Source organism: Homalodisca vitripennis, chromosome 7, assembly GCF_021130785.1.
Source record: "Homalodisca vitripennis isolate AUS2020 chromosome 7, UT_GWSS_2.1, whole genome shotgun sequence".
NCBI lineage: Eukaryota > Metazoa > Arthropoda > Insecta > Hemiptera > Cicadellidae > Homalodisca > Homalodisca vitripennis.
This window is the reverse complement of record NC_060213.1, coordinates 46494752-46520473: the sequence shown is the minus strand read 5'-3', so window position 1 is coordinate 46520473 and position 25722 is coordinate 46494752. Positions and strand designations below refer to the sequence as shown.

At 33.4% G+C, this 25722-nt stretch overlaps 1 protein-coding gene across 3 annotated transcripts in view; it reads left to right on the top strand.

The window, feature by feature from the left end:
* The first annotated feature begins 3258 nt into the window (after nucleotides 1–3258).
* The window catches only part of LOC124365807 (proteasome activator complex subunit 3-like), a 52435-nt gene continuing 29971 nt past the window's right edge, over nucleotides 3259–25722 (top strand). Inside the window, exons 1-4 of one of the 3 annotated variants that reach the window (XM_046821833.1) lie at nucleotides 3259–3436; nucleotides 15819–15845; nucleotides 18838–18986; nucleotides 22853–23198. In XM_046821833.1, coding sequence (XP_046677789.1) covers nucleotides 3413–3436; nucleotides 15819–15845; nucleotides 18838–18986; nucleotides 22853–23198 — 546 coding nt within the window. In that variant the 5' untranslated portion in view covers nucleotides 3259–3412. Of the gene's footprint in view, nucleotides 3437–3793; nucleotides 3888–15812; nucleotides 15846–18837; nucleotides 18987–22852; nucleotides 23199–25722 lie in introns of those variants that run through there. The other 2 variants (XM_046821832.1, XM_046821834.1) reach the window with 2 other exon arrangements.

Below are 25722 nucleotides of genomic sequence, written 5' to 3'. Positions count from 1 at the left end.
ATAACAATATGTGTAGGCCCTAACGCCTGTATTTTTAATTAAAATATAATGACTTAGAAATAGTTCAAGTTAAAGTGTTTTAGTTTTGCTTGTCTGTTTGTCTTATTAGAACACTACAATTTCTACATTTTTGTCTTTTCGTTTCAAAGAAAAAAATGTATCATTAATAGTTTCCAAATGGCGGTCTTTTAATAATTATAAGGCAACATTTCATGAGAGAAAACATTGCCAAGAATAAAATATACGTTGTAAAAATACAAAAATGATAATATCTTATTCATAGAAAACTGATGATATACAAAAATACTAGTACTCTTGCCCTATATGTAATCTGTTACTTATTGACTGAAGTGAATTGCAAGAGATTAGTCAACATGCATTTATTCCGTTTTTTTTATCATCTGTTCATAACAGGTAAGATATTAACATCATTGTCTTCTTATAAGCTATCTTTTATATGCCTTGACAATTATATTTTTTAACCACCATTTTGACAATGAACAATGGATTTTTTGTTCTTTCAGAAGAAAGTTACTTCCAACATTTTCACGGACAGTCAGACAGCGCTGATGGCGCTGGATTCCTGCGCAATCAAATCCAAACTGGTTTGGGATTGCTATCAGACCGTTTCCTCCCTTGCCAGAATCAACAATGTAACCGTTTGTTGGGTTCCTGGTCATGAGGGGATTTCTGGGAACGAAAGAGCTGATGTCCTGGCCAACCAGGGCTCAGCAACAATTATGACGGGCCCTCAACCATTCTGCGGTGTTCCAAGGTGTGAATCCTCTAGGGTTGTCTCGAAATGGATTCGCGCGGAGCATGGGAGAAGGTGGAGGTTGCATCCGGGTTTGAGAGTGAGTAGAATGGTATTACAGTCACCTTCCTCCAAGGTGGCCTCGGACCTTCTCTCATTAAACAGATCAATGTCTTCCAAGGTCATTGGTCTCATTACGGGGCATGGTCACCTGAAGAAGCATCTACACAGAGTTGGTATCCTTCAGGAGGATCCGCTCTGTGGAAGGTGTAATGAGCAGGAGGAGACTGCTGAGCACCTGCTCTTTGATTGCCCAGCAATAGCAAGAGAGCGGTATGCCATCTTTGGTAGCTTGAACAGGGGTGGCGAGTTTTCCCAGGAGGACTTGATAGGTTGTTTTCGGCGGTTTGTTGAACTGCTGAAGTTGTAGACTGGTAGTCCTCATGGTGTTTTCGGGGGTGCGCAAAAGGCCCTTGAGGCTTAAGTGCATGGCAGTAGGCCGCCCCAAGGAAGAAAAAAAAAAAAAAAAAAAATTACTTCCTAATAATACAAAATTACAATGTTGCAACTTAAACAGTTGTTCTGTTGTTATGTTGAGTTTAGCTCCAGTTCACCTTCCTCAGTGCAGCATCTTGGATCTGATGCTGTTACAGACTTGACTCCTGAAATCTGGAGTCATGTTCATCTGGAGAGATCCAAAAAGATTTGTTGACGAAGACACTCAAAATGAACTCATTACATCGTTTTGACATCAGAGTTTTAAACAGTTTATGAGTTACAATTTTAAAAATAAAATACATTCAGGCAGTCGGATGCAAAATAAATAAAAATAAACCGTTGTGTCATATAACATTTTTTAATTATTTTTGCCTATTGAACCATTGAACCATATCCCAAAATATATTCTGACATTTCTTAAATGTGATGTATAGTATGGAATACAAAATAAAATTGTTATCTACTCAGATGATCCTTAAATTTTCGGCCACGATCATGTCAGTAGCACGCTTAGAAGCGTATGCTTAGCCTAGAGTGCCTGAAAAAACTAAATTTGCACATGTAAATTTGTAAATCTACACATAAGCTTTGACATTGTTCTTATGCTATTCACATTGATTACCACTGGTAACTATAAGTTAGCACCACCTCTACAGGACAAAAAAATTTGTTTCAACTTTTAAGCATGCTCATTCCTCCAGAGGCAGTGATACAGTAATATATTACTGCTGTTTCTTATTGTTTGTTTATTTGTAGTACATCAGTTCTCATCGTGGATACTGAATTATTCATAGCTAAAATCTAAGGAAAAGAGCAATGGGATGGAACTTCAAAGTACCGTAGCATGGCAACAGACAATATTACTAGTCCTAGATATTGTAAAGATATTTCCCACATTTGATTCTGTCTGCAAATTTAATTTTTAGATTTTTAGAGCAAAAGATAAAATTAAAACATTACTCTTCAAGTAAAACATGTAAAGGTATGACCAATTAAAAAGTTATATTTTTATTAATTTGCAATAAACAAAAATAATAAACCATATTAATTTTGTCTATGTATGTACAAAATGTTATAAACTTCTTACAGATACATATTTGGCATTTTTTGCTATTTCGATTTTTGCTTAAAACTGTTCAGTAGAAATGATACCTTATTCAAAAGTTGCAATTAAAAAAAAAAAAACAATTAGCAAGCTATGTATGCAATAATTTTATGTAATATTATGACACTTTGTTTATTGCTAGAAAAACATGTATAACAAGTATATTCCAATATAAATACCTACAAATTAAAAATAAATAGCTATTTCAAGGGTTAAGGCCATAATTGCACCACACATTAAGAAAATACAATGATTTTAAAATAAGCTGTTTTATATATATATATATATATATATATATATATATATGTTTTATATATATAATATATATATATAAATATATATAAATATATTTATTTATTAATGTGGTGATTTATTGATTAATGCATTTTAGTAACAACTGTATTAAGCATTATTTGTTGTTACCGGACTGGTGCGGTTTGATATTTTTTATTTAAATTTTCTATACTGTTTCTCATTACCTACTGTATTATTATTATTTGCTTTTTATATGAAATGTGATATATGCTCAGTATTATAACGATTTATCACTTTAAAATAAATTATCCTGGTACAATATAACATTTTATTGTAGGAAGTAATCTTAAGATTACTTATTTTTTTAAACTAAAATCAGGTGTTTTTCACTGATTATTTAAATTTCCCGCTTTTTAAACCAGATTTGAGCAATGCATCGAGTTCCTGTTATATGTAACAACTAGGATCTGAAGCCCAGTGACTGAAGTGTTTTATATGTTAATATTATTCTTTTAAAATGCGATTATAAATTGAAACAGATAATAAAGTGTGTTTTATGTGGGATAAGGAAGCAAATTAAAAAAAAAAAACTTGGGTATATAGACTCTACTTTGACCATGTTACCCACCTGCTGTTCAAACCAGAGTGCCAAAGCCGAGTTTATTCCTCGCTTCCGGGAAAGAACATCAACATCAAGATCCTATTCCACAACTTCAACGTTGTGGCTGGTGTGTATAGTGCAAGTACATGTGTACATTTTAAATTACAGTAGAAAGTGCACACACACACATTGCAATATAATGGCAGATGCAGTAGTTGACAAGGTAAACGTCAAGACCATCTTGGTTTAATTTTTAAACTAGCACTTATCATTATTGAGGTTATGTTATCGAACCATCGTTGCAAGCCCTTAGCCTACATTACATAAAATAAAGTTAGTCCCTTACAGGCTAATCAGTATATTATAATGGATGTTTTTAAGCAAAACCGCAACTTTTATGGACATGTTTGGCTTTTGCGTATTATTATCAGGAAGTCAGATTTTGGCACCTGTAATTGGAATTCAATCAAGGCCAGAAGTGACCAATTGAATCATTTGGCATAGTTTTGAGTTCTATGAATTAAGTCTAATTTAGATCAGCAGATACAGATTTACCTTTTTATCTGTTTAGTCGGTCTGTGCTGAGTAGTTTTTTTATTGACATCAACTAGGATTTCTTGTAGGCTTGCAGTACTATACTTAATTTAAGATTGTGAAGCTGGTTGTGATTACAGGTCAGCTTATATTTTAATTAAATACACAGGTTAGAGAGAATTCAAAAATGGAATATCAATTTAAGTTGCATGATGAACTAATCCCTAAGCCTCTAACTTACCTACCTTCTAGTAATTGGATATAGGCATAAATTGAAATAGGCAGGATGGTATTTTCAAAAAATGGTCAAACTTTTGACAAAGCGCTACAGTAAGTTACTACAAAAAACTAGGTATTTTGGTATTATCCAGAGGTCAATATTTATAGAAGTGAGTTTTTCTTACCAGGGACCTAAAAAAAACTATATTATTAGAATGAACAGACTTAATTTGACTTTATGAGATAATTACTTGTCATTATGACGATTGGTTCATGTTTTCTGCCTCTGAAAGGAAGGGATGTCAGTGATGAGGAGGCCACTCTGTCCCTATCTTTAATTTTGTATTAGGCTATACGAGTAGGTGGGTGGACTCCAATAAGCGGCCTACACTTGTTATTCAGTTTTTTTTATCAAATGAAGAATTTGGTTCACAATACATTCAATCTAACATATGGTTTTAACTTGTTAATTACAGTAATGTTTAACTTAATACAAACAGTAAACAACAAGTAGTAACTAATTTTTAGATAAATTGAAAATGGTAATGAGTATAAGAAAATTATATGAGATAAGCAATTGAAAGTTCTTGGGGAAAAATCAAGTTTGAGGAGTGGAGTACTGGCAAACTGTCTAGCAGACCAACTTTGTGATTTAGTACCGTGGTGTATTGCGTCTGTCTGTGGAGAATCCAGTTATCCATTTCACAAAAGCAGTTACTCACTGCTATCCATGCTGCAAGCTAGAACTGTTATGTTTCTCAATAGGTCTAGAAAAAAGTTAATTTTGTTATTTTTTAATTTTATTGTTAATTTTATTTTATAAATAATTGTAATATAATTTTTAATTTTTGTTAATGTATTATAATTCTTCTTGTGTGCAATTGTTACATAATATCCAAGCTGAATAATATATATATATATATATATATATATATATATTGTTCGATAATAACAATCAATTAATGAGTGTAGGCCGCTTTTTAAAGTTCCCCAAGTACGTAAATACATGTCCTACGTATTATAAATATACAAATTTAACAATTGCGCTCACTTGTAATCTGAGACAGAATTTAAGTTAAAATTTGTCAGTATACCTAACGTCAGAATAGTAATCTGAGACGTTATCTGAGGTCAGGAAAGTACCAGGAAATGCTCCTGGCCATCTGTGTGGGCACCGGTTGCCCTTTCTTCTGGTGAAAAAAATAAAATAGCATCCTTCAAGATAGCACAAAAATTTAAGCTCACATCACGTGATAACTTGTAAAGGTTAACCTTTAACCTTGGTTTTACCAGTAACACATGTATGGTATTAATCTAAGCTTACTTATATCTTGTAATAACAAGTAGTAGATGGGGATAGAATGGCCTCCTTCTCACCAACTTTTTGGAGGCAGGAAACAAGGACCGATCAACATAATGACATGTCAATTTCACAGTAAGTGAAATGAAGTATGTTCTTTCTAATGTAAATCTTCTAGTCCCTTGTAAAAATACTTTAAAAAATAGTGGCCTTCGGATAATTTCAAAGTACCCAACATTACACCAATCAGTGTCAATTTTCTTAACACATACTTTGTTAAAAATTAAATGGAGTAATAGGCCTATTACTTTTATGAGCCATGTATAATTTACGAGCCATATGTATTATTTATGAGCTATAAGTATCGTTTAAGTTAAACAGACCCTTTAAACACTTTGACTCGCTAGGCGGGGATTCTATGCTTTTTGTTTTGTTTGTTTTGTGTGAGAATACATTTATTGGATGGTGCTTCCCATGGATATCTTTCCTCTACTCTCGCGCACATCACTATTTATTCATTTCAACGGTATTACAGTTTCAGTTGACCTAGAACATTTGGAATCAGCAGATAGACATTTAATTGTTTTTTAGTGGGATTTCCTTACTCTTGTGAATTATTGTGGTTGGTTTCTTTTTGGGAACTTTTACATTGTTTTATGGGTTACCACGGCTTATTTTTTTTAACTTAACATGAAATTAGGAATAAGAGAAACTCATATTAGAAATTTAATTATGAGGAGGATTAGGTAGTAAAATTACTGGGTAGACTGTAATAAGTGGCCTACACTCATTATTAGGTTGTGGTATATTGAATAATTTAATATTACAATTGTTTAACTAAACATATGATTTTAACTTAATAGTTACAGTAATTTTTAAAGAAAGCATTAAATAGCAAAAAGTAACTAATTTTTGGAGAAATTGGAAATTCCAATGAATATGAGAAAAATATGTAAAATATTCTATACATGGCTGCAGTATAATAAGCGGCCACCACCACAATCGAATTATGATTATCGTCGATTCACAATATTCATGAGTATCTACAAATAATTAAAAAAAAAAATGTTGAACCAAATTACATTAATAGGCATTTTAAATAACAAATAGTTCAACTGGTTTAACATCTTAAAAATTAATATATTAACAATAAATAAAACAATCTAGGCTATGTATATTTACAAAATGTTATGAACTGAACAATGTAACATTTACTTACTTTTTACTATTTTCAAGGAAAAACTTGCGACTGTTGTGTGACAGATAATACGTAGGTCACCATTAATTACAGATGGGCAGTATTGGCGTCAGTAACAGGTATTCAGTGGTAACCTGTTACCGGTATACTGTTATTTCAGTTATATACTGCTGAATCATTTGGTGTTCTCATAACAACTTTCTGGTTTAGGTTACTCTGTAACCAGTAACAACTAAAGTTAAAAATAACCTTTACAAGTGCTCACGTGATCTGAGCTTGAATATGGTTTCTGTCTCGAGGGATGTTTTTTTTCTTCTGTTGCCAAAAGTGCAGGGTGGCGCCTATAGCCCGCACTGATGGTCAGGGGTGTTTCTGGTCGGTATTTTCCCGACATCAGATCACATCCCAGATCATCCAACTTCTCCGGCATCAGATTACATTAGACGAGTTGCGGGCCAGGTTACTGAAACGTAATACCTCAACACATTATTTTGTAATAGGTTATTGACAAACAGTATTTCCCGTCTCTAGTGGCCATTACTGAAATGCCATACACATAATTTAACTTTGTTTGAATTGATTTGGCACAATAATGTCAAACTGAATTACATTATATACTTTTAAGATTTTATCATAGTGAAGCAATATTTCTAAGTGTAAAAGAAGTGTACGTATTTTAGCTTATAGAAAATAACACAACTTTATTTATACTAAGTTTGAACAGCGTAATACTTACAATTATTACTTTACAGAGTAATCATGTCTGACAGCATTTCAATCGATAGTTTGGTCAATTGAATATTGATAGTTTATTCTATTATATTGGTGGCCACTTATTATACTTCATCCCTATATAAATGCGGGTTTGGCTACCCATGTGTAAAATCCTTCCCTCTGGTGAAAAAAGAAAAGCGCCCCTCGAGATATTATGTAAATTCAAGCTCAGATCACTAATTGAGCATTAACTTTTTATATTTATAATACATACTTATGTATTTATCTACTTATATGTCCTAATAACAAGTAGTAGATAGCACAGTGGCATCCTTCTCGCTGAGATCGCTTTCTTTTGGTAGGCAGAAAACAAGAACCGATCATTATATTCACATGTAATTTTTACGGTAAGTCGTATATAAAGTCTGCCATTCTGCTTCTTCATCTTATTCTTCTATGGTGTCTATTGCCATGTCTTAAACCTCAAGGGCCTTTTGGGGAAATTTGCCACCCTTGTCCAAACTACCAAATATGGCGTACCGCTCACCAGAAAAAGTTTGATTTTTGCAAGCAAAGGCCAAGTGTATTTTAAAATCAATAAGTATATAATACTCTAATTTTAAGTTATTTTTGAAACAAGCTATGAGTATTGGTAAATTAAATTCTTCATCTTTGTGTAAAAATGATACCCGTGGCACATTCTATTTCAATCAAGTAAATTTAGACTAAATCAAGTAAGGGTCACGTGAATAATTATCCCACGCAAGTTGTTATTACACATGTTGTTCAGAGAAAAGGTAATAACCTCTCTTCTTGTAGAGTACATAGTGTCTGTTGCACCTAGGAGATGAAGAGCAGTATACATCACTTGGTTGAAAATATTAAATGTGAGTCACCAAAGAAAAGAAAGAGATGGATTTAAAATATGCTACTGGAATCATGGAAGAAGTGGGAAAGCCGAAAACTTGTTAGGAAAAAGGACAGTAAAATAGGTGTTCATAATATTTTGACATTTGCGAAGGAAATTCCCTTCATGAGTTATGCATTTTCAACAGTAAACACTTGTTTTACACTATTTCTAATCCATGAAAACCTTCAGTTTTTATTTAACTGTAATAACTGGTCAAAATGTTCTTTTTCTTTGTGTTAGCTCGTTTTATGTTCATTTTATATTTTGCATGTTGTTTTTATACATTTATAACTTCAAAGATTCATTGAAATAGTGTCTGTACTTTATTTCAGACCTGTAATATAAGCAGTAATCTGACATCCTCGAATGAAACTGGCTGGATTCTATGGTAGGCCTGGGCCATGAGATTCAAAATCTCAGTGCCCATACATATGGCTCAAACTAGAAAGTAATGTATGTCAAAAATGATACATACAGCCCAATTCGTAACAAGGGGTATATATAATTTCTGATACATGGTGCTAACCGTAGTGTAATGGCATGTAGATAATGGATTACGTCACGTGTCATAGCACTGAATGTGTTAATGCATGTCTGTATGTCACTATTAATACCGATAATGCCGCCACAGTGGCGTTGTAATACATATTAGTACAAATAACTTAATATAGCTTATAAAAATATTATATTTGGCTGAATTTTATTTTACATAATACTAAGAGTACTAAATGGTAATGGTACTGTTACGTTGCCACATTTCAATCATTTCATACTAAAGTATATTGCTCTCAAAGGTAGGAATATTCAGAAGTTCCAGAAAATCAGCTACAGGACTCAATTGTACGTTTATCTGCAATTCCAAGGTCACATGTAATTTGACTGACCAGTTCCCCCTTTTAGCTATGAGTCCAAGGTAATTGATGATGGTGTAGCCCCCATACTGTAAATAAAAACATCTCTCAAGATACACCATTAATTGGCACTATTTCATATTTTTATTTTATTTTATTTTTTTTATTTTATTTTATTTGCATGCTTTATAACAGTATTAACCATTTACAATAAAGCAGTTATTACATATAAACAATTAACGGTGGGAATGTTCTTCACTCACTTCACTTTATATATGGTTTTAAATTATGTGATAACATAAAAAAAATTTTACTTACAGCCTATTGCCTATAACTTATATTAATCTATAACTTTTAACTTATAAGTTAACGAAGAGAATAAATAAATCTATAACAATCCATAACAATAATAATAAATATATCAATGATAACAACAAAAAAATGAGTAATAAATATATATGCACATGAAATAAATCAGGAACAAACAATTAATTGGGTGGAATATCAAACAGTTACAAACATAGATACAATAAAAATTAATTACAATGTACACAGCTGATTAATTAATTTAAACTTCTGAGGCATTTTAATTCTAAATACATTTTGTGAGTAAAAAAAAAATGTCTGCATCAGACCCTAAGCTCTGTATAAAATTGTACAACCTCATCACCCGGTAGAGCGGCGAGGATGCGTGAGCCGTCGTGCGGCAGAATGGAACCGCGAACAGAAGTTTGCTCCTACTGTTGAATGAAGGTACGCGATAAGAATAAGACGGCCAGGCTAGCAGGATCGTCTACCACGCCTCGCACCAGCTTATATAGGAACACATCAGGCTAGCCACCCTCCTCCTCTCAATTCAAGACTCCCGAACCCAAAACAGCCCCCAAACAACTCGTCATATGGAACTGCGTACGTAAAAATGTTAAAGCATTTGAAAAATAAAAACCTTAAAAAATCGTTTTTTGAATTTTTTCTAACATATCTTGATATGTAATGTGAATAGGATTCCAAATAATGATATTGTTTTCTAGCCTCGACCTGACCAATGAACAATACATCAATATCAGAGTTTCAACATTTTTAAAATTGAAACTTTGTCTAATATAACAAACCCCATAATTCTACTAGCTGCTGAAGCACACGCATCTACATGACAGTTAAAAGATAAAGTAAAGTCTATATAAATACCTAAATTCTTTAATTTTCTCGTTCACTCTAGATACTAGTACTCCATTCAAAAAATAATCATTTTCTATGTAATTACGAGATCTTTCTGAAAGTCATTACCTGACGTTTTGCTGCGTTAAAAGACATTTTGTTTACAATACTCCATCTAAAAACGTTATTAAGATCGGCTTGCAGCTCGTCAGCGTCCGAATGTGACCTTATTTGCTTAAATATTTTTAAAATCGTCCGCGAACAAAAGAGTATTAGAAGAAGAATATACAATTACTTATATCATTTATTAATATAGTGAACAGGCAAGGCCCCTAAATTTGAACCTTGAGGAACTCCTGATTGAACATTAAAGGTTGATGAGCTGAAACCATTATAAAAAACAAATTGTTTCCTATCAACAATGTAAGATTTGAAAAATTTTAAAAAAACTTAATGATATGCCATAAAAATGCAGCTTCTGCAAATAAAATCTGATGATCGACTTTATCAAAAGCCTTTGGCCAGGTCGAGAAAACAAAGAATCAGTCTGAGCTCCAGAGTCTAGCCCCGAGGAGATATATCCTGTAAAATTTAACAAATTTGTGCTAACCGACCTCCCCGGAACAAATCCATGTTGTGCTGGAGAAATGTATTTTTTAAAGTGATTAAATAGAGATTTATGTACAATTATTTCAAATATTTTAGCTGATACATTCAAAACTGCCACTGGCCTGTGATTAACTATTTCCGATCTCCTTCCGCTCTTAAATATAGGAGTAATTTTTGTAATTTTCCATTTGTCGGGGAAAACGTTAGAGGTCAGACTTAAATTGTACAAAAATGTTAATGGTTTTACTAAAGTGTCCGCGCACCCTTTAAATAAATATTGAGGCAGAAAATCAGGCCCAGTGGTGTTTTTTTAGATTTTAACCTTTTAATAGCTTCCAGTACGTCATGTTCGCTAATGCGCGGGAGAGCAAGGCATGACACACCCGCCAGACACGGCGCCGCCGTCGCTGACTCTACACTCGGCTCCGCTGTATATCTGTTATAAACCCGAACTGAAATATTCTGCAAATGCAGTGGCGATTGCTATTCCACTATCTAGCTTGACTCCATTATATTCCATAACCATTAACTTACTATTTTCAGATCTCTTATTATTTAAAAAACTCCAAAATTTAGTACTGTCTCTATTAATTAAAATTTCTATGTTATGCAAGTAATTATCGTACACAACCTTCAATTTCACGCTTCAAAAAAGACCTTTGATTCTTAAATCTATTATAATTTTCTAAAGAACTGTATTTTTTATATTTTCTCCTCAACTTTTCCTTTAGTTTCAAATTAAAAAAATAATTGAGGGGGTGTGTAAAATATTATGTACATTAAATATTATGTAATATGTAAACTTTTCAGAGTATCTGATCTCAAATGAACTCTTATCCACGTTTTATTTAAGGTTGGTGGATCCATTTATATCGGGTAGCTGACAAAATTTCAGAAACAGATTTAACAGCATCATATAATACTTTATTTAACATTTTAAGTGCAGAGTTATCAACGGCGTTGTTAAGAGGTACTGCCGGGTTTATTTGCTGCACTCAAAGCTGTTCCATAGTCAGCGCAAATGTAGCGTGTTTCTCGCTTACCACGATCAACTTTAGCGATATACTCATTTACCAAACTGCCATCAGAATCTCTTGTATCATCACGTCTGGTTATGGTTGATGAATTAAATTTGCTTCAGGATCACCATCATTCTCAGAATAGTTACACTGCTGAAGTGCCTAATTCAAAACGCTTCCGAACAAATCCTTATTACAGCTAATTCCTGCCATACCAACTGAAGTCAAAATATAAAATAAAAGAAACTTGTAATAGTAATAACGCAATTGAATAAAACTAGAAAACAACAACGTTCTGTTCCTAGGTCCAGGAAAAACTTCACCAATTTGCTTCCGTGATAGTTTCTTTGTGGACTGCCAGAGTGTAATAGCAGTTAAGCAGCACTACTGTGGATCTGTAGTATTTCATATAAACACTACTAGAGGCCATTGTGTGTCATTTTACAGCTGTCAGGAGTGGTTTAGCGAAACACCTTTTTGAAACGTGTTAACACAGGCGTGGCAGTTGTATGCAATAGTGATCGCCCGTGTTAATATGGGCACGGAAGTTAAGGGTTATGGTAAAATATTGAATAATTTGTTTATTTCCTGGAATTGAAACATACTTTTCTTTGATTTACAACTCAGACTAAATAAAACATCTTGGTTTGAAAATATTTAAATCTGACAACATAATAGTGTACATTTATATACAATAAATATATTATTAGTTTCATTACTAATAAAAAGATGTAAAGCATGAAGCACCGTAAGTAGTTAGCATGTTAGTAAACGCCAGTAGGCTACTGTTAATTGTTAATTATGTTTGTAGTTGACGCCAAGGTGGTGTATACTATATTATAGCAAAATAATCAACAAAAGCAAGTTAATTATATTTATTATGATAAGTATAAAGCCAAATGAATAGAATTATTACCTCATAACAAAAATGTGTTTGCTGGGAGTGCTACACTTCTATTAAAGACCTGACTTGCACATGTTATAGTACAAGACATTATTGCAAGGCTGGTCATATGTGCATTTGCTGCACTCACTTTGTGGTGTTGCCACATTGTCATATCAGCAGATACTCAGTATGAGGTGACGTGGCAATGTCTCGTTTCGTTCTTGTTGGTTATATCTGTTATTTGGAAATACATTTTTCTGCATATTTTAATTTCATTATTATTTTTTGCTTACGTTCTGTGTCATAGTGTAAACACGTGTTAATTTAAATTGTGAATGTAAACGATTCAGGATAGATGAGAAGTGAAGATGAGCAGTAAAGATTGTTCGATTGGAATTCAGTCAATTATCTCATCACTAGTTATTCTTCTATATGACAGCTGGTAACACCGCTCATAACCCAGGCGTGTATTAATTGTCTTGTACTATAATTGGTTACAAGTACTCTTTATTACTTTTTAAATGCTTCTTAAATAAATTTTATTATTTATAGAATATAAAAATATTTTGTGAATAATTTTGAATATAATATTTTATTATTAGTGCCAATGATATCAGCAAGCAAATCAGCAACGTACAATCAGACTCGATTAAGCTCTTCTATTGGTAAGATGTTTTATAAACACTTGTAAAGAGTCTGAAAGCAAGGTTTATGAAAAAAGAACGTTTTATGTCTGTTAGGTTCTCCAATTGGAAAAATACGTTGAAAGAAAGGTTTTGTAATCGCGAAAACACAAACGTTTCGTAATTATGAAAAAAAAAAAATGTTTCGTAATCACGAAAACACAAAGGTTTTGTAATTATGAAAAAAAAAAAAACAAATGTTTCGTAATCACGAAAACACAAAGGTTTTGTAATCACTTATTTAGAGATTTGTCAGTTCACTTGTAAAATTTTCAGAATGTGATAGTTCAGTACATGTAGAGTAAATGATTCAGTGTATGTTTAGTGATGTGGGCATGGTGAATACACAGTGTATATATAAACATACATTGGGTATTTACCCAAATTTTTAGTTTTCGAGCTTTATACAACATTTTTGATGCTTTGGTGAAGTGTTGAGCAAACAAGGATTGAAACACAACCATTTGAGCCTTACATTGAAATTAGCAACAATATTTATTCTTAAAAACAAAGAACAAGTAAAAAATTATGTTTGGTCTTTTGGGTATTTACAATTTGTTTCATCGTTACTGTCTTTCTCCGTTTATAAAATGCTTTTTTTCTTCAAGTAAGATAAATATTGGAAAAATCGTGTTATTGTTTTATTATATGTTGAAATATATACAGGGTGACTCAGAAATATGGTAAAATATTTTAAGAGGTGATTGTAGAGCTAAAAATAAGAAAAAAATGTTATATAATGGTAGGTCCGGAAACGCTCCATTAATGAGTAATGGCTGGCGAAAGATTTTGCTTTGTTTTCAGTTCACCTGGTGAAATTTAGTGATTCTGAAATGTTTTGTTCTTACTTTTCAACTCAAATAAGGTGGATTTATAAGGAAAATCACCTGAAAATCAAATAAAACCATTCTAGAGGTTTTAGTGTGAACAGTTTTTGAGAAAAAGTATGTAATTTGCCAAAAATCTAATAACAAAAATACCGTCTTAAATGTTTGATGTCCAATAACATTGTTAAATGACCAATAAACAAATGGTTTTTTTCTACTACAGATTGTAGAAAATTTAATTCTGAAAACAACCATAATAAGCAAAGTTAACTAAATGTGTAAAAAAGTTATGAAATTGACTCCTCACGTATTACACTACACAGCAAACTTTTGCTGTCTTATAATAATGAGTATCTGATTGGTAACAGCTGATGAAAAACAAACATATTTTTAGTTCAAAAATTTATTTTTAAATACAATAAACATATCTACAATCGCTTTAAGTCTCACCGGAAGAATAAAGATGATGCTCAAAATGACCTCCGTTGTTCAAAATTCACGCGTTCAGGCGTCTTCTCATTGAGGTTCGGACCGGTTCAAAAACTCCACGTGTCTGCTTAATGGTTTCTATTCCAATAGAAATGTTTAATCGGAGTTCTTCAATGGTATCTATTGTATCTAAGTTCGTGGACACCTAAAAAAGAGTTTCACAAATCAATGGATAGGCCGAGGTGGACCAGTTTCATGGCCAGCAAGATCACCGGACTTAAATCCTTTGGACTTTTACCTTTGGGGACATTTAAAAACATTAGTTTACTCATACCCAATAGATACCATTGAATAACTCCGATTAAACATGTATATATATATATATATATATATATATATATATATATAAGGGTTGGTGACATAATTTAGTAAATTACTTTATGAAAGATTTATTAGTTTATACTTTTAAAAAATTATATAGCTATATATTTAACTTTTTTTTGCCTTTCACAATTGTTTTTATGGTAGCACTTCAGGAAAATATCACTTAATAAAAATATCACCTCCTGAGCACAAAACAACCCCCTCCCTGCTTCAAAGTTTATGTATCTGTGATAATAATTAATTAATAATAATTAATTAATAATTAATTATCTCTAAGTGATAATATCTGTGCTATTTAACACGGCTTGTAGAAATTATAACTGACAAAAAAGCACACATATTTTATAAACACATCTAAATAGGTTCGTTGTGATTTATGCTACAAGCTGTCTTATGTTCAAGTTATTCTATAAAGATGTATGTGGAATGAATGGAATACAATTTTTCTGAGACGCTTAGTAATTGACTGGCAAATTCGGAATAATTGTTGGTAATGCCCGGGACAGATTGAGCGCTGTGAGAGTTTTCTGAAAGATATAAATAAAGGTATGATTATAAATCAATCAATACAACCATTAAAAAAGTTTTAATTAAAGGAACACATTCTGCATTTGATATTAACCGAACTAATAATTAAAATAAACTAGATACATTTGCATATCCTAAGAAGCTGAGTATAAACAATGAGTCTTATAGTCATTTCAGGCTTTGTAGATGAGGCTGCAACGCAAAAAATTGTGTTAATCATGTCACTGTATTATATCACTGTATTATATCACTGTATTGTATATTTGTAATTATTATCATAAGTTAACGAACAGAATCTCTGTGAAAGTTTCATTTTAACCAAATAAATTTGACGATATGTAATGTTCCAGGTACAGCAATACAAAGACAACCTCATGACAAAGGTGAGTTTGAAGTTTAAATATATTTGTATGGTAATTTTTAGTTATTAAGTTTCAGATTTTGGTGATTCTCCAAGTTCGACATACCAGGGTGAAAACTGTGTCAACATTTTAAAATAAAATTAAAACTTTTGAATTATATTAGAGAAGAAATATGTTAGAATGCAACTGTCTGACTTAAAGTTTATTATTTATTCTCAAAATGTTGTCCACACTACTTGATAAGTCACTAGCCCAAATCTATCCGTTTTCAGCGCTAGGTATTATTTTTATAAGCAAAATAGAATTATTTTCTGGAATGTACTGAACAATCACCACTTTTAATAAGTTTAATTTAAAAATAATATTTATTAATAAACAATAATGACATTTAAAAATTCTGATGGATTATTTTAAGTCCTTCAGTGTGTCCAGTTCGTTAATGACTAGTATGAACATCCCTTTATGATGGAGAAAAAAATATTTAGACAAGAACCTGCCGTTCCTTGTACCCATTATTGGAGGGAAAGACATCATTTTTAGTAATTGTGCAAATTGAATTACAGTGTGTTATAGACAAGTTATTAGACGTTTTGTGTAAAGTTGTCAAGAAAATGTCAAACTTAACATGTCACTTATGTTACCAGCTTAATAATAGAATAATTATATATTTTTTTATTTCCAACCAATATCTTGATGGCTTCCATTGCAAAATAAAGAAACCAAGAGATAAGCTTTCTAACCTTAAAATTAGTGGTCTTGGTCTTGGGTCCATGTTAAGTGAAAAATACCACTGAGGTGAACATCACTTGTCTGGATAAGGTGTTGACAATTCTCATCGACACAAGCGACTCAAGTACAGGTTTCCCCACGTAAAAAGGGCAATCGCTTTGCAGTCATAAATGATATGTATATCAGTCTCCCCGGACTCCTTCAGGAGCAACATATCTCTGAACCGGAGACACCCATCTTAAACAGGTGGTAGTTAGCAGGTAATGTCCTGTCATAAGACTAGAGAACACTCTGATGTCCAGTTTGCTGAGCCCAAGAATTGCTTCAATGTCTATCTATTGTGAGTCTATGACTGGTTTCGCTTGTCTTAGGTCTGAAGACCTTTGTAGTAGAGAAAAGTTTCCACAGCATCCATTTTGTGACATTGTTCCTGACTTAACATGTAGCCAAGCCACAAACTTGTTCCGAGCCTACTAGTATGAGATTTAGGTTTCGCCAATCTCTCCGCTGTCTTCTTTCCTTCAAATCCCTCTTGCCCTGCCACCCACATCAGAGTGGTATTGTTGTGGTTAGCCAGGGCTTTAAGTAATATTAGACAGCCCCAGACCCCTTTGACTATCTGATAGGATAGATATCTTAGCACCCCTTAGATTCTTAGATAAGTTGATCCAACCACACAGATGTGTTGCAAGTATTGTTCTTGAAAGATGGTCTGGAAGGAACCCATAAGAGTGACGAAACTTACCATTTTTTATATAGACATATCAACATTATATTAATTTATAGAACCATTCAGACATGAACTCTTAAAATAAAAATGTCTATTATTTTTACTTTGCTGTGGCTTTGCCCACACTTTTGTATGCTTTGACGTGTATAAGCACTTCTCTTTCAAATTAATTGTATTTTCGACGCCAATGTTTAATTTGCCTTGTTACCACGATTAAGAAAATGTTTCAAAACGTGTGTGCTTATGGCCATTGTAATTTACTCTTGTCTTTGCATTTTTTGTTCCATGGTTGATTTTGCCTTGATTAATATATATATATATATATATATATATATATATATATAAATATATATATAGATATATATATATTTTAATTGGGAAACAAGGCAAATTTTGCCTTGATTAATATATATATATATATATATATATATATATATATATATATATATATATATATATTTTTTTTTTTAATAGGGAAACAAGGCAAAATCAACCATAGAACAAAAAATGCAAAGACAAGAGTAAATTACAATGGCCATAAACACACACGTTTTGAAAGATTTTGTGTATATATATATATATATATATATACATACTCAGGTCAGGGAAGCCTTCTTCTATCAAAAGACAACTAAGATGTGTTTTAAAACGGATTTTCAATTTATAGTCAAAGTTACATCGTACAGAACAGTTGATCAATTAAAAAATTAAAATCTGAAATTTGCAATTAAAAATTGAGATAAAACTACCCTATCTTTAAGTTGGACCAAACAATTCATTCATGACTAAAAAATTTCATTGAAATCGGTTCCGTGGGTTTGGAGATTAGTTTAAAAGAACATTGTGACACGAGATTGTTATATGTAAAGATAAGAAGTGATCCTTTATTTGTTTTGAGATGCATTATGTATTTCAGTGCTGTATAAAATTGTATGAGCATTTTTCATACACCAATGTTTTTTTTCCAAATGAGCGGTTTAACACTACGCAGCATATCACAAACACAGTTGTTGGTAATGTTGTCTTACAAGTACGTTCACACTTTACCATAGTGAAAAGCTACTGTCCTGACAACTTTGCTTTTGCTTAGTTGTCTTGGCATTTCAGTTCTTAAACATAATAAGATGGAAATTGTAACTTTTACGTATCCAAAGTATATTTTCACTCATTTAATATTTTTGTTAGTGAAATCCTGTCATAACTGACCATATAACTCAGAAATGTAAGCTTAAAATTAAAGTACTAGTACTTATGTTGCTCAGTTTAGATAGAAAATAACTGAAAAATTACTATTGTTGTAGTTTTTCTTGTATCATCATATTATTATTTATTCAAATTAGAATATTATAATCATGATAATTAGGAGTTATATTTAAATGTACATTAGCTTATCATGTAAATGTTTTTTCTCATATTAATAAATATTATAATATGCACTATGACAATGTTGTTGAATATATAAGATATACCATGTTTCTTCAAGATTATTTGCATAATGAATTGCTGCACGAGCGGTCGGATGTCATTATGACTGAGCCATTGTGTTGTGTTAAGGCGGAGAATCTGATCCTGAAAGGGTTCCCGGCAAAGATTGTGGAACTGAACCAGTTTTTGGAGTCGTCACAATTTAACCTGAAGGATATGAACAAGATTCATCAAGACCTCAACATTCCTGTACCGGAACCCATCACCTTCAACAACAGGTGTGTGACCTGTCAGTGAGCAAATTATAGGTTGTTACTCAATACATGTGTTTAACATTTGTGCTTTGCTTAATATCATAACCCAAACAAGATATCTAAGCGTTGTTTTTCTGTTGATACGTACTGTTAAACTCTTGGACATTTCGTCTTAGTACAGTGGAACCTCGATAAGTCGGATTAATCGGGACCGCGGCCGATCCGGGTTAACGAAAATCTGGGTTAGCCGGAGAATTAGGTAAAAATTAATAAAATACGGTATATACTTACAGATAAACTCCATTATAATTATAAAAACATCAAACATATGCACATTTAATTATTATTAACCCTTACAGTACATTTATAACTCCATTTCCTGGTTAAAAACTCAGTCAGCTTTGGTTGTGCCAATGTCGTCTGCCGCTTGTGTGCTGTGCGATCCCGCAGTCTCTTCAACATGAGCAATTCAGCCGGCGATGTTTATGCCTGCCGCTCGAAATAAACCATTAGTTTGTTTAGTTTGGTCACTGCATCTCCATGACTCATCACTGGATCTTCAATGTCCCTGTCTGCCTCCTCAGCGTCTGATTCATTAGCATCAGGTAAAAACGACGTGATCTCTTCCTCGTAAGTAAGTGGGTCATAGCCTCCATTATTGTCTGCCCCTAATCACTGAGTAATGTCATTTTCATCGACTTCAGAGCAGTCATCAATATTTTGGAACATATCCAAAAGTTCTTGGAGCTGGACATCGTCTGGAGAGTCATTTTCCATATTACAGTTCCCCACTGGTTGAATTATATTTTCAGGCAAGTCACATACACCCTTCCACAGTTTTTTCCAAGATTTAATTAAGCTGATTGTAGTCACTTGTTAAATACCCAAGATTCTGCAGTCATGTACATTACAGTTTTCACATTAAATGATTTGAGAATCTCAACTACACAGTGTTCTCCTTCATTGTCAATGATTGTGCTTAGCATCTGTCTTCTGTAAACCTTCTTGATTTTCTCGAGAACCCACTGGTCCATGGGCTGTAATAGCGCTGTTACATTAGGTGGCAAAAACTTGACGGTAATGTCCCCACTGACCAGTACATCTGCAGACGGATGTGAAGGAGCATTATCAATTAGTAGGACAGCTTTAATTGGCAACCTACAATCTTTAAATATTTCGTCACACCTGGCACAAAACAATAAAAAAACCAGTTTTTAAAAGTGTTGCTGTCCATCCATGCACTTTTTTGAGACTTGTAGACAACTGGTAGAGAATCCCGATTTACGTTTTTCAGTGCTCGCAGATTTTTCGCTTTTCCTATTAAGAGTAGAGGAAATTTATGCTTCCCCAAAGCATTGCTGCAGGCCATTATTGTCAATCGGTCTTTGCTTTTTTTGTATCTCTTTGCGTCTTTTTCAGTTTTTGAGGCCAAAGTTTTGCTCGGCAACATTCTGTAAAACAGACCCGTCTCATCGGCGTTATATATTTGATCTGCCGTTAAATTTTCTTCTTTAAAAAAATGCAAAAACTTGTTTTTATAGTCATCAGCAGTGCTGTTGTCCCCAGATAGACTTTCACCTGTGATAGATAGTTGGCGAATACCATGCCGTTTTTTTCCACCTATCCAACCATCCTTGACTCGCAGTAAAATTTGGTTCACAATCAAGCAACTGTTTATTCAGCTTGATTGCCTTTTCTTGAATGATAGGCCCAGACACTGGCAAACCACGTTCCCTTTCCGCACAAAACCAAACAAACAAAGCATCGTCAAGAGTCTCGTTTTTAGCTTTCTTAGCTTTGCACCGATTGCCCAAACTGTCTCTAGTTATCATCTTAAAACAAAATTCTTCGATTTTTGTCCTATTTTTTTCCAATCCGATACTGTAGATGTACCGATACCATAAGATGCTGCAATTGTTTTTAAAGATTCGCCTTTATCAATCCTACCTAATGCCTCTAGTCTCTTTTCCATTGTCACTACAACATTTTTTACGTTTTGTTACCATCGTGTAGATAAAAACAAACGCACAACACAAATGAAGCACACTATCTGAAGCACGATTGCAGAACAGAAGCAAACAATACAGTACACTACACACACAACACGGGCACAAGCGAGCGGAGCGAGGTAGGAACGGTACTGAGGGGCCAGGCGTGGCGGTAGCGTGGGAGAGGATTTGGGGAAATACGCGTCTGTTATTGTTTCCGAGAATCCGGGACAATGACCGCCACTCGGCCGCCGTGTGTCATGTAGTATAGTACACACTGTAAATAGTACACACTCACTGTCGTACAGTCCCATCAAATACTTATCGGGGTTGTACTGTAGTGATTTCCTCTTCCTCCCCTAAATTTAATTTTCAACTTAAAGGATTCAGTGATACTGCTTAGATAGTATAGATTTCATCTGTCATGAGCAATTTTCAAATTCTTTACTTTAACAAAAACATGCATTAAGTAGCATTGCTACAGAATTTCTCAAGTTGTTAGTTTATTCCTTCATTTACATATATTTTTAAAGATTGCCTTTTATATTTCATGTTTTCAATGGATTTGAATTTAAGTTTTGGTGGCAGTTTTGCTTAATATTTTCAGTTACACTTACAGTTACAATTATTACACTTAATGATTACAAATGTGTATAATATTTGTTTTATCACTTTTAACTCTGTTGTTAAAATCTGTCAGCAAGGTTCTTGGGGATTGTGCTGGATAGTGCCATGAAGTCAAAAGATTATGTAGCACTAGTGGGTTCGAGATCATCTTGCTTTGTAAGTCTATTACGCCAGTGTCAGCTCGCACATGAGATATGTAGTTGTGTTCTGGGAAACTCGGTGGACTGTAATAAGATTTTCAGAAGCCAAAAAATATTTTTTTTTTATATCATTTCAACTGAAATACAGGCAAACCTGCAAACGCTTTTTGGAATTCTGACTTTGGCTTCCCTACATACTTACAAAATTCTCTACCTGTACATAAAATATTCAACAAAGTTCAATAAACGCCAATATGAACATAAAAATCAGCTATGACACAGAAACCTTCAGTACCCAGTTAACCAGTTAGCCTTAGCTGGAGCCCCTCTCCTATACCGGGCCTAAAACATGGTTGAGGAGTTTTTAAACAAGTGAAGAAGGATGTAATTCAAAGTTTCTTTACTCAGCCTCAAATATTTTAAGTTATTATAGTTTTATTTAGATTTGGTTTCCATTTGTTAATAAGTGACTTGTTACAATTGATGTTATGTTGCATCAGATATTTTATGTTTCATATGTTTTCTTGAGCATAGCTCAATACTGTAGACAGATAATGAATAAACGTTAACAAAATGATAAACTTAAACAAAGATTTGGTAAGACATGTTTTGTTTCTTGAGAGAGTTCACAGTGATGACCATGATAATCATCCTGGAGTAAGGGATCACCCTTGAATAATTATACAGAATGATAATTGTAGAGGAGGGGTCTATGTTTATACAGTCTAGGCATGTTTTTATGTTCATGAATACGTTAACTGTACATCGTGATTTTAATATGCTGTCTTTAAAAAAATTTTAATTTGTTTGGTGTCATTTGGGATCCATCAAAACAGCTTTATACAGATGTCCTTACTGTCTTACATTCATAAATGTCTCTACCTTTAAAATAAAAATACTCTGTTGTTTGTTAGCAATCCCTAAACCTTTTCATAACCCTTTCTACACAACTCTTTGCTGTTTATTTTGAAATTGTTTTCACAGCTTTAATTGATATATCACACAATAAATCCATTGACTTTGTCAGCCAAGGACAGGTTTAAAATGACTTATCAAGACGTAATGTAATCTCAAGTCTTGTTATTGTGCACGTTCCAGAGTTTTGGTTAATTGTAAAGTTTGATGTCTGTGATAGCCACCTGGAACCAGTGGCCAAGAAGGCCAAGCTGGAGATGAATTGTATGAACGAGGTGAGCGGAACCAAGGTGCTGGCGCTTCTCTCCGGTACGGCGCCATCTAACCAGCTGCTGTCCGACATGATCCAGACAGTGAAACCTCACATCAAACAACTGGTGGAGGATGCAAACTTGCTCAAGATGTGGATCTCCTTCCTCATTCCCAAGATTGAAGATGGGAACAACTTTGGTGTGTCAGTCCAGGAGGACACGCTCGCCGAGATACAGTCGGTGGAGAGCGAGGCGGCCGCATTCTTTGACCAGATTTCTCGGTACTATGCTTCACGAGCGAAGGTCATCTCCAAGGTGAGTAGTGAACAAGTTCAACTCTAAGTTTGAAAAAAACTAAAAGGCCTTTTATAACCCTAGATCTAGAGTTATGTTAAAGGTTTTAAGACCTGTTTTCAGCACTATGCAAGACTTTTACATTAAACCACCAAAATATTACTTATATTCAAATCATGTATTGTTGTACTTCTCAGAGAATGTAAATTATAATAAAATTTAGTATACAATTTGTTTATATTAATATATCAGGGTTTAAGCTGCGATCACATTTGTTGCATTTTGTGAAACAACCCATTTTGGGAAAATACAACACTAGTTAATAATCCTCTCACAAAATTGTAACAAAAGTGAGAGAGAACAACCAACTGCAAAAAGTATCGCCTTTGAAAAATAAGATTACAGCGTTAAAAATACTGTTTTTCAATGATACTATAAGATAAATAATAATAAAACATTAGATACCATGTTGCGCCACCGGCCGATGAACTGTCTGTTTGGAAAGCACCTGCCTACTCACGGATCAAAAAGTACAGGTACCCGAGTTAACCGCAAACTAACTTGTACTTCTACTGTGGTGTCATTCGGAGGCCACTATTTTTGGAAGTTCTTCCTACTGGGCACATAAAAACACTTCATTATTAGAAAGAATAGACTTAATTTTACTTACTGTGCAAATTATATGTCATTATGATGATTGGTTTTTGTTTTTTGCCTCCCAAAAGGAAGCGATGTCACTAAGAAGGATGCCACTCTGTCCCTATCTACTATGTGTTGTAGGCTATATGAGTAGGTAAATATTTACGTACATATTATAAATATAAAAAGTTAACTAGCATTCACGTAATCTGAGCTTAAATTTAGGTACTATCTCGATGGATGATTTTTCTTTCTTCTGCCAGAGGTACGAAGTGGCGCACAGTTTCCGATCGGTACTTTCGCACCCTCAGATTTTATGCCAGATCGACCAACATGATCTGACGTCGGAAAAGTGAATGATCTGGGACATCATCTGAGTTTGGGAAAGTACAGATAGGAAATGCCACTGGCGATCAGTGCGGGCTTCGGTAGTACCTTTCCGCACTTCTGCTGAGAAAAGCTAAACATTCCTCAGAATAATACCTAAAGTCAAGCTAACATCATTTGAGCACTCGTAAACGTAACCTTTTACTTTGGTACTACTAATAACATATTTATGATAACCTAATCTAAATCAACTTATATTGCGTAATAACAAGAAGCAGATAGAGACAGGGAAGTCGCCCTCTCGCTGATATCACTTCCTTTTGGGAGGCAGAAAACAAGAACCAATCATTATAATGACATTTAATTTTCACAGTAAGTAAATAAAGTATGTTATTTATAATAATGTTGATTTTTTTCAGGTCCCTAATAAGAAAAACTCTCCCAAAAATAGTGGCCTCTGGATGATACCAAAGTACCAAGTAATAGAGTTAAAATTACAAGAGTTACATTAAAACTTAGCTTGTTTATTTCTGTGTCTGGACATATAAAAAATGTTATTTACTACCAACAAAGTTTTGAGTTTGTAAGAATGACCAGTTTTTGCGCTTTACTGCTAAACTGCAATTTCAAACATTTATTATTTATCGCTAAACCTGCCATTAGCAATCCAAAGCCCATATGAGAAAAAATGATGGAAAATGTTCAAATATATTCAAGTAGTATTTTAAATATTATGGTTTCCTCTTGCAGTCAATGATGTGAGCGGTCCGCGCACGATTGGAGAGTAGTGTCCAACAAAAGGCCGTGCTTGTTGCCATGACAGTAGTGCTGGTGCGCCATGGCTGACATAGGTATAAACAAAATCGAATGTTATACGCTTCTAACCGCCTTTGTCTGTAACTAGTACTAGAGATTTGTTATAGTTATGTTATAGTCAAATCTTATTTGCAGTGACAGACATTCATAACAATTAAGTATAACCAATTTAGGCAATAAGTATTATGTGGAATCTCTGTTGAACACCAAAGCAATAAGTGCTACTGAAAAAAAATATTTTTGCTAAAGAGTCTGAAAATTCATATATCGAATACACTTTTTCAAATAAATATAAACAGTGTAAATATTGTAATATAAAAGGAAAAGAAAGTGAAGATTCAAGTAAGAAACAAACATTATAAATTAACGCAATAGATCAGTCTAATGTCCATGAAGTTAAGGTTTATAAATAAGTACAAAACATGAAATTTATCTTAAATCAAGACTTCTCGGATGTCTTGTTTGAAGTGCTAGTGCATGCAGTTTATCCTCTTTTTCTTTAATTTGAATTTTTATCCTCTTCGAGAGAAAGCCGTCATACCTTGGAGCAAAGTTCTTTAATACGCTGCCCGAGGAGCTCAAGAAGGTGCTGGATCTGGTCAAATTGAAGACTTGTCTGAAAACTTTGTTGCCTGCGCGGCCATTCTACACGGTTGCTGAATTTCTGAATTGGAGAAGCTTTAATCTGAATGACTATTAATCTTCAAATGTTTGTAAATTTTGTAATATTGACGCCATTTCAAATCTTAAGGATTTTGCAAAT